The 10,385-nt window shown below is 41.2% G+C and overlaps 1 protein-coding gene across 1 annotated transcript; it reads left to right on the top strand.

The window, feature by feature from the left end:
- Positions 1 to 55: 55 nt before the first annotated feature.
- EIF1B (eukaryotic translation initiation factor 1B) lies at positions 56 to 7,046 on the top strand. The gene is made up of 4 exons (XM_003207260.4): positions 56 to 275; positions 1,746 to 1,909; positions 2,569 to 2,670; positions 3,242 to 7,046. The coding sequence occupies exons 1-4, from the start codon at positions 245 to 247 to the stop codon at positions 3,284 to 3,286; spliced, it is 342 nt and encodes a 113-aa protein (XP_003207308.1). The 5' UTR covers positions 56 to 244; the 3' UTR covers positions 3,287 to 7,046.
- The last annotated feature ends 3,339 nt before the right edge of the window (positions 7,047 to 10,385 follow it).

The raw sequence follows: 10,385 nt of genomic DNA, 5'->3' as shown, positions 1-10,385 counted from the left end.
GCTCCGAGCGCTGTTTTCCGCCGGCGTCCGCTCCTCCTCTCATTCCTCTCTCTTTCTGCTCCCCTCACAGGTTCGTCCGCCTCCTTGCGCTCTCGTTATCCCACCCCTCGCTCTTTCCCCACCCTCCCCGCTCCCTCCCCTCCCCGCTCCCCGCCCCCGCCGGCACTGCGGAGCCGCAGACGTGACCCGAGCGGAGCCAGCCGCGGCCTTTCCCCGCTGCGCCAGCCTCTCGCCGCAGAATCGCATGTCATCTATCCAGAACCTCCAATCCTTCGGTAAGAGCCCGCCGGCAGCCCCTTCCCCGTCCCCGGGTAGCCGCGGAGCCGGCCCCAAGCGAGCCCGGTCGGTGTCGGGCCGCCGGAGCCCCTCGTGCAGCGCCATTTCCCAGCGCTGCGGTTTGAGGCCGCCTCCGGCTGCCTGGCCTTGTGCCCCGACATGGGGCAACAGAAGCCGGGGCGTCCAGCTGCTTGCTGGCTTGTATCATAAATAACGTTGCGAGCCGGAGCGCGGAGGGCATTGTCCCATGGCACTGGTGAGGCCGGACCTGGAATACTGCGCTCAGTTTTGGGCCCTTCACTAAAGGACGCTGAGGCCCTGGAGCGTGTCCACAGAAGGGCAGCGGAGCTGTGAGGGGACTGGAGCGGCTGAGGGAGCTGGGATTGTTCAGTCTGGAGAAGAGGAGGCTTAGGGGAGACCTGATCGCTCTCAACAATCACCTGAAAGGAGGCTGTGGTCAAGTGGGGGTCGGTCTCTTTTTCCACCTTAGAAGAAATAGGGTGAGAGGGAACGGCCTCAAGTTGCACCAGGGGACGTTTGGGATATTATCAGAAAGAGCAGTGAGGCAGTGGCACAGGCTGCCCAAGGAGGTGGTGCAGTCATCATCCCTGGAAGTGTTCAGGAACTGTGTGGATGTGGCACTGAGGGACGTGGTCAGTGGTGATGGTGGGTCAGTGTGGAGGGACTAGGTGATCTTAGAAGTCTTTTCTAACTACAATGATTGTATGATTTCATTACATGGAAACCCTTCTTCTGAAATGCCTGTTTCACCAGTGTTAGGTACATTTAAGCTTCGAAGAACTTCAGAGCTAGCATTTCTGCATTTAAAGCTTGAATAACCTTGTTACAATTCTTGCCTAAAGTTGAGAGGTTGGTTCAGAGACTGCATCTGGTGTCTCATAGTGTCTGTTGCTATGTTTTACGTTAAGAGCTAGGAATTTTGTCTACTGAAAATGCTAGTAATGTAGTTGTCATGGCATACAATTTATGTTTTGAACTTGTAAAGGTGTGTTCGTGCAGGAGTTGTTCTATTTTTCTGTACTTAACCAGTTGATCTGATTAACAAAAATATGACCACCTTACAAACTTTTTTTTTCCTTAAAATACTTAATGACTGTTTGAAACATTGTGTGCTTTTAAAAGCAATTACTGTATAGGATTCTTCATTTCAGGTGCGGAAGTTCACAATTTACAGTTAACAATACATAAATAGTGCAGTAAAATAGTACTGTGACTGAAAAGTGTTACATTCAGACAGGTATTAAAGAGCACTGTGGTGAGTTGGTAAGCCAGGTGAAACTTAATAGAGCTCTAGAAAGTAGTTTGGTTTTAACAGATTCTGAAACAGGAGAGAAAAAGAGCTAAATTATCCCTTAAAAAAAGACCTCTGTAAGGTGAGGAATTGTTGGGTTTTGAGCTTGTTCTTTTTTTCTTCCATGGGATTTAGATGAATATTTTTCTTCCTGTAGACCCCTTTGCTGATGCTACAAAGGGTGACGACTTACTCCCGGCAGGGACTGAGGATTACATTCATATAAGGATCCAACAGCGAAACGGAAGAAAGACTCTAACCACCGTTCAGGGAATTGCAGATGACTATGACAAGAAGAAACTTGTGAAAGCCTTCAAAAAGGTGAAATTGTTGACTTAAGAATAAAGATGAAAGAGTTATGATAGCTACTAATGTTAAGTAACCAAACATTTGTCTTACATCATTCTTTATAGTGGACATCATTTCTAAGATTGCCTTCCCCAACCTGTCTCAAAAGTTCCATTGGTGTCCAATGATACTTGTTTTTTGTTAAAAAGCTGTTTCTTTCCTGTTAATAAAATTCAGCATATTCTGAATTGTTGATTTAAATTTCACAAATATTTGGCATTGTGGATGTAAAGAATAAGATCAATTATAGATAAATTATTTCTGCATTCCTGCTTCTGTCAGAGTTGAGTTACCATTGAAGTAGAGACCTTGAGTTTTTCTAGGGTAAAAATACTTATATTTTTAATAGTGCAGAGCTGGAAGAGTACTTTAGGCCTTTGTTTTTTGTTCTTGTAGTTAACATTGGCCATTTTTTTTAGGGTGGGAGCCTCTCTTTACTTGAATTTCCTATCAGCACTTGGTTTTTCTCTCTGTATGTATAAGGCACATTCGATTTGCTTTCAGAGTACATGTAGCCTTTGCTGAGCTTGGCAGTGGAACTTAGTGAGCAGCTTTTGTGACAAAATTCTCCTGAAAAGGCTTACTAAGCAAAATCATACTGCATGTCTTACAATATAAATCTCTCTCTTTAGAAATTTGCTTGTAATGGTACTGTGATTGAGCATCCTGAATACGGCGAAGTTATCCAGCTTCAAGGTGACCAGAGGAAGAACATCTGCCAATTCCTCTTGGAGGTGAGGAACTACTGATAAATACCTTGCAGTATTCTAAACCTGTCTGAAAGTACTAGTGTAATTGATGACACTAATGCTAATTAAGCAGTTAAAGATGTCTATTATAGTTCCTTTATACTTGCACCCAAGAAGTAGAATGTCATTTGCAGGATGAGTAGACCCTGAGCAAAAATGTTGCTTTGGAATGCATTTACCCTGCTGCAACACACCTTTTGTTTTCTGGCAGTGCAGCTCAACTTCTCCATTTGTAAATCAAGTCCTTGATGCAAACCATAATTTTAAAACTGGTGCTTCTGTTGAGGAAGAAGCTGTCGCCACTGTTTTGCTGATTCTAAACCATTGAAGACTTGAGTGCTAGGACTACAGAAAAATCCAACGTCTGATAGGATTTATTTTTTGTGTAGTAAATTCTTCTCTGTGGCCCAGAAACAGTCCAGAAAACAGAAAACTGCTTTCTTGAGTATATACTGTATTTCAGTTTCTTTAATCAGAGTAGAAGATTGTAGTGACTTAATACCACAATATCTTCCACGTGGAAGCTGTACTGAAGTTTGTTGCTTTTCTCCTGTAGATTGGCATTGTCAAGGAAGAACAACTGAAGGTTCATGGTTTCTAACCCACCTCTACTCCCATGAAGAATCCTGCAGTGTTTGGTCCTACCCAGCCTGGCTCTTCTGTGAAAAATGTATCTTTGCAGTGAATGGACTTCCCTATTACCTCACCATTCTGAATTGGTTTCAGATTTGCATGACTGTGTGAAACATGTGGTGTGTAGACTAGAAACACATAAGAAAACTCCAGTAAGGTGGTAATGAAGACGCTTGTGAACTTCAGCACATTTCCAATGGAAATGTTTTAGTGATGATTGTTCAGTTGACTGTTTTCACCTGACTTAACTGTGTGGGTTGTATTAAAATAGTGTGTGGTGTTGCTTAAAAAATAAAAGTTGATTCATGTATTTTCTGGGATATCTGAAATGCTTTAGCTTAAGGTTTAAACTAGTGCAGCAGCCTTACTACAGAGTGGCTGAAGTGTTTTGTGGCAAGTATAGCTCACTGCTTACTGAAAAAAAAATGGCAAATCTACATGAAGTATTAGCTGGTGAATCAGTAGATTAGCTTGATGCAATCTTATGCTGTAGCTGTAAGACTAGAGCTTTAAGTCTTTTATGTAGGTGTATCTTAATAGCAGCATGATAAGATGTTCTTTGTTGAGTAGCTGAATCTTCTCTCCAAAATTTACTGCAGTATGTAGTAATGGTGTTAAGCGTAGTAGGACTAACATAAGTTCATCTACTTAAAGCTGCTATTACTGAGAGTATATTAAACATCTGGGTCTTGAATGCTTCTCCCAAACCATTTGACTTTCACCTCTTCTGTCAGAGTGAAGGGGAACGGTACTGAGTTGGATTCTGCAATGACTGAGCATTTAACGTTGGCTGCCAGAGTACTTCTATTAGCTGGTAGTGTTAGCTGCAGAAGTGAGGAAAGGAACAGGCTCTTCACTAAGCTTTTTTTTTCTGGTGAGAAAAGTTTGAATATGGAGGATTTTATTGGGTTTGGATGTTACTAGAGAAAGCTGATTTAGGCTTTATTCAGTGTTACAGTAGAGGTGTTGGGGTTTTTTTTTTACCAAGCTCCTCATCTAGTTTTAGTTAGCTGTAGGTATTTAGTGTTTTGAGTGCAAAGCAGGTCTCTTAACGGAATGAAATGACTTCATCTGGTGAATGTGGAGGGAAAAAAATTGATTACCAAACTAGACATCAAGAATGTGAGAAACTTTCCTGTTTATTACCACCTGTGTTTGTACTCTTCATGTTCAGAGGCATGTTCAAAACAAATGCTCAGTTGTAACCCATCAGAACATTTTTGGATTGATGACTTCAGGTAAGAACCTTTATGCCACTAACAACAATTGGGGGAGCACTGCAGATCATTCGTATGACATTTTTGTGCTCTGTGGTTTAGATAATTGTAAGAATCCACTGTTCTGTCTCTTTCAATTTCCACACGTTCTTCCTGGTGTTACAGGCCTTTCTGTTCCAGAAGGGTGTCCCAGAAGAGAGAATACAATTAAGGTGTCATGTGCTTAGGATGAGGAGGAAAAGCCTCCTGTAAACACAGAATATCAACACATGGAACTAAAATCCAAAGAATGACAACCATTACGCTAGTCTTGCACATTAGTGAGGTAAAATCATTGTTCCCCAAGTTTACCAAGTCCCGATTCACAGGTGATTAATCCTTTGGTGTGTGTAGCACTTAATGATCTTCATTTTATCAAATCCTGGAAAAAGACGTTTTATTTCAAAGCTTGTTCTGTTGCCCAAGGGGGGGAGGAACACAGTATAGTCTTCTGTTTCACTGATACTACATGAGTACTTGTAGTGGGTTTTTGAATTGGAGATTACCAGATGATTAGCAAGTCTCATGTGTTACTGAGTCAGTCTTCATTTCAAATGATGTTCTGTTAACTTTCATTACCTAAGCTGAGTCATTTCTCTGTAGTCATTCTACTTGAAATAAATAAGAAACTTTATTTTGTTCCCTTCATTTAAGAGTGCTTTCTGAAAGGAGGAGTCTTGAGTTGATAGGTGGCTTGATTTTTATGCTGTACTGGTGGAGCTGCTTGTGCTTTGACCTTTGAAGAAAAAAAGCGAGAGGGAATAAGTAGTACATTTTAAGTTCAAATTGTTGGGATTTGTTGTTGCAGCAAGCAAAAATTCATCTTGTTAGAAAGAATGCAGGAATTTGTCCTTGAACTGTTTAAAACTAGCGTCACGATGAGATTGTAGCTAACCATGTTACAAACATGGCTTCTTCTAGAGAAAAGGCTTCCACAATTTCAAGCTCTATTGTCCTGTATTGAAATGTCTGTCAAAATGCAGACTTGAAATGCAGACCCTTGTTCCAGGAAAGCTGAAGAACACGACTAGAAAAAATTGCTATTTAGGTTACTGCATGGGAAACATAGTTCCACAGTGAAGCCAGTGTTCAGACTTTGTCCCAAAATAAATTAGAAAATAGGATGTTGCCTGTAATTACTGAGGCAGGAAAAGGGAGCTAGAAAACACTTCTAAACCTGCAGGGACTGAGGCTGTGCAAGCTCAGACTGCAGATAGTTGTGTTTTCTTCTGTTGTAATATTGTAAAGCCTCTACACTCTGTATCTCCAGGATTGCCTCCTTGAAGATACCGAGGTTTAACTGCTAGTTGGAGTTGGGTGAGGAACTGCTGTTTCATAGCCTTGCTATGCATAGGTATATTAGGCTATTATAGCTGGCCAGTAAGCTGAAGTAAGCTGTTGTATGCTCTGAACAGCCAATTCCTATAATTTATCTATACAGCTGTTGAAGGAGAGCATTGCTTCCCAAACTCTGGTAGCAGTCAGTATTTGTAGAAGGTAGTGGTTTAAGTCTGTAAGCTTTCCGTTCTCAGGCACTTGACCTGCCCATGTGGTCTGCCAAGTCTGGCCCTTTGTTTCAGAGACAACTGTGAGGAGCACAGCTATGGGCAGATGAGCACTAACTTTCCCGAGCAAAAAACCTTTGAAAAGGAGTGCACAAATTGAACCAATGAATACCATGTGCACAATGGCATTGCTTAACATCTCCTTTCCTGCAATATGGTCTTTGTACAGCCTAAACGAAAAGTGTTCTATTCTGGATAACAATTTGGAGGGGGAAAACAGAACACAAAACCTTAAGAAATAAGCTCGTCTCTTTAGTCTGCCATAATTAGTTTAGGTTTTCCTGGAGCTGACTTCTAGCATTGCTATTTCTGTTTGTGTATTTTTTAAAACACATAACAGAATTTCCTCGAGAGCTTGGCATTTAAGGTTTTAAATGCATCTAAATTGTAATGCATCATAAAAGTTGTGAGAAGTTGTTGGGAGTTTATCTTACATATCTGAAAACTAAGCAGAATTCTGCATTTGTCCTCTTCTGCCATCCTGACTGTAATCACTATGCTGATGCCTTATAGATGCATAATGTATTCACAAACCACCAGTAAGCAGGGGTGAGGCAGTGCCCCCTGCTGTAACACGTCCTGGTTATAGTTTGTGTAAGATCTCACGTGCTGCCCTGTTACAGACTGTGCTGCTCTAATCTTACAGTATAGGACAGGTACTTCAAGTTCCAGTCAACAGTTCTTAATCCTCCTGGAAGGCTCCAGGGTACAGAGTTTTCACTGACACCCTTGTTTAATTTGGCTCAGCCTTATCTCTTATTATGTGAATATATGTATGAGACTAGTATTTATAAAGTTAAAGAATGTGACAGGCCATTTGATAATTATTTGGACAAGTCGTAACCTGTATTAAAGTATTGCTAGAGAGCTGAGACAACAATCTTTTGAAATAAAATGTACCAATGTTGTTTTATGTATGTTTTTTTTTTTTTCTAAAGCAAATGGAATTTTAATACTAGTAAGAAAGGGTTGTTTTTTCTTTTTTTGGTGGAAGATAAAAGTACCATTTAATGGTGATGTATGTCATCCTCTTGTAACACAGCTTCTGATATCTTCAAGGAATGTTCCATTTCCACTTTTAAATATCTGCTGTAAGCCATGTTAACTGACTTAAAAGTATTGAGACTTGTTCTGGGATGATGGTAGCTCTAAAACAAAACAATGACTATTGGCTTGAGATCTGAAATTTTATGTTAGAAGACCATCCAATTTCTTTTAAAAAGAAGCCACTAATGTGTGCACAAGTTTGGTCTGAGCTATTTTAGAACGTGACATCTGTGAAATGTAACATCACATTTCAGAACTGAATTTGGGGTCAGATAATAGTATTTGTGCATATAATATTTTTTTCCCCATATTTTAAGCCATCTTTGCTTATGCATCTTTGCTTATCCATCTTTAATTATGCAGGTGAAAAAACCCCACCACTTTAATCTGTATTATGAAACTTCGGTTAGAGTAGCTGAATTCTGTGGATGTGGTTGCAGGTAGAATGGCCATGCTGCTTGAAAATGGGATTCATCTGTAGCTGTTTGTGGTCCCTATCTAATTAGGTATGGAAACAGCACTGTTCCTACAGTACAGACAGACAACTTTTGGGTGTCATGATGGAACTCCTGACTCCATGAGAGGTGGCACTGCAAGTGTTTTGGTAGTTGTCCATGCTGTGAACTAGGAGGGTGCTCATTTAGATGGACCTAGCAAATGTCGAATACAATGATGTATAACTACAGAGTAGTTCTGCAGTGAGGAAGGTTAAAAATGGCCTATTCCAAAGAGTCCTGCTGGAAAAATCAACTAAGGGCAACCCTTGTTGTAGAGGAAGCTGCCTTAGCTGCTTAGTACATCTACAGTGTTAGGCTTATTTCCTGATGATTGATGGGCTGCATCAACATGCATCAGTAGTATCAATACATCTGTACTTGTTAACACTGGTGAAAAAGATAGCTCTGCAAACACACTTGTCAGACCTACAGCACCTGTAACTCAAAGCACAGATTTGGATTGGGATGTCAAGATGCAGAACAAAACCAGTGTCTGGGTTCCTTTGTCCAGTAGTAACTTGTAAAATGAGCCATGAGTTATTCAAGAGAATGAGTGAGATTTCGGTATGAAAAAAAGTGAATACTAAAAAGAGAATTTTCCTTCTTTACCCACCTTTCCCTTAGGTATGATTTTGTAGAAGCATGAGGATATTTCCTGATTGTCCTGAAGTGGTTTTGTTTATTGGTGGAACACTGAATAGTGCTTTGTTTGAAAGCACTCACCCACCCTTGCTTGCCCTGTCTAGATCACTGAACTGCTTCTGCAGGACACTGGGCCACCGAGGGGAGGGACGTTTCATGGGGTCTGTAACTTGTTTCATTCTTAGAACAAAGTCACAGTGAAACCAAATCGTTGTTCAGTAACACAGGAAGGTACGTGCATAATGCAACAGCACGTGTTTCTGCAGGGGGCGAGGAGGAAGGAGGTATCTGTACCACTTTGCAGTGCAGAGACGTGCACTGTGTCACCTCACCTGAAGCCAACACATCTTCTGGCACCTGCCTTGCACTGTGCAGGAGCAGCTGCGTGGTTTCCATTTCTTAGCTGGTTTTTATAGCAGACAGTTTGGTACACAGCTGTGTCTCCAGCAATAAATCTAAACTAACAGAACATGCTGTTTAGGGTGTGTGATCTGATGGAGCTGGATGCTTGGTGTTGGTGTGTTACAATCCTTCAGTTACCTTTTGTCTGCCCGATAAGGCATCCTGACAACTTCAGGACAATTCCCTCTGAACGAGGGAATTTGTCAGTAGTCCACTGTGGAAGTTTGCAGTGGAGGAAAAAAGCCCTGCGAAACTGGAAATGGGCAAGGCTGGCAGAGAACAAGTGAGCATCTGAGGACATTATTTTATACACAAAATGGAAGTACCCAGTTGCCTGCTGCTGGATGAGGGTGCAGCAGCGGAAATGCAAAGGAAACTTGCTCAGTTTGTTGCTTAAAATGGCAGTACCACTTTTACATGGCTGTCTCAAGGCTCTACAGGGCGTTAAACAAAAAAAAAAGGTGATGTGATATTTGAATTATCTAGGCTGTACCATTCACTCCATTTACTTGGTGGACTCACAGCTCACCTAAATCACAAGAGATGATGTCTGATCTCTGATTATTTCCTGGTATGTTAGCAGCTAAGTTGATTTTGGACTGCTAATACTCATATTTTTTTAGGAGGAAGGCATTAAGAATGTTTTAAAAGGGGAGCTTGGGGGAAACAATTGAATAAAAAGAGGCAACGTGATAATTTTCAAGTGCTTGACTTGTGGGGCTACGTTTCTATAAATCAACTACTAACATAGAAGCCTCTCTTACATTATGTAACAGGCATTTCTTACCCAGAAGAGTTCTTGTGTTTATCTCAGTGCTCTAAATCCATCCCCTAAGCAGTGCTTTCTTTCAGATCCCCTTGCAGTAAGACAGCATGGACTGTGTGAGCTTTTGGCAAGCCTGTTGCTGCTTAAGTTGAGCTGCCCAGCTCTGCACATAGCGCAGCTATGTGATGGGAACAACACAGCTGCTGAAAGCTGCATCAATTGCAGTTTATGCCTCTGGTCTAGTTTAGTAATCCAGGAAGAAAAGGGGTTGACTTTTTTCCAGTCCAAGTATGCATCAAGAGAAATTGTCCTAAAACTGTTGAAATTGGATGGACAATATTTTCCAGATTGTATCTCATAGTGCTGATACTGGCAAAGCATCCACTGGGTTTATATTTTCAAAAGTGGGCCTTTGATGGTAGGCTATACAAACAGTTTCAAAATCGGGCTTGTAACAGCCAAAACCCTTTGTTTAAGAAAGAAGAAAATGTGTATGGCGTTGATTGAAAAGTGCAAGTGCTTGAGATTAACAGGTTTGAAGCAGTGTCCTGCAATGCAGAGATGTGAGCTGACTTCTGTGGTGTGTGCTTACCTGTCTACCATCCTCTGTGTGTGATAAGTGGCATTGAAGTGATCAATAATAAGTAATTATTGTGAGATCACAGAGAAAGGATTTTAAAATATTTTTTTCTTCCCCAAAAGCAACTAAATAACCAGCCTCTGTCAAACCAACCTATTTTATCAGCTTGAAATATGTTTTAAATAAAGCTTATGTAAATGTCTGCTTGCTGTTTCCAGTCTGTATCCCTAGATGGCAATGGAAGACAGTACATGCTGAGTGTGACAATAAACCAGGGAATGCATAGAGGGAAACTGTGGTAAAATTCCCAGG

This window comes from Meleagris gallopavo, chromosome 6 (genome assembly GCF_000146605.3).
Source record: "Meleagris gallopavo isolate NT-WF06-2002-E0010 breed Aviagen turkey brand Nicholas breeding stock chromosome 6, Turkey_5.1, whole genome shotgun sequence".
Taxonomy (NCBI): Eukaryota; Metazoa; Chordata; class Aves; order Galliformes; family Phasianidae; genus Meleagris; species Meleagris gallopavo.
Note: the sequence above shows the minus strand (reverse complement) of the source record. Positions and strands in the feature narration are given on the sequence as shown.

Excerpts from the sequence above, each read along its gene's own strand:
- EIF1B (XM_003207260.4), top strand. The coding sequence starts at position 245 with ATGTCATCTATCCAGAACCTCCAATCCTTCG. Across the intron at positions 276-1,745 it reads CCAGAACCTCCAATCCTTCG|ACCCCTTTGCTGATGCTACA; the intron begins GTAAGAGCCCGC and ends TTCTTCCTGTAG. Across the intron at positions 1,910-2,568 it reads TTGTGAAAGCCTTCAAAAAG|AAATTTGCTTGTAATGGTAC; the intron begins GTGAAATTGTTG and ends CTCTCTCTTTAG.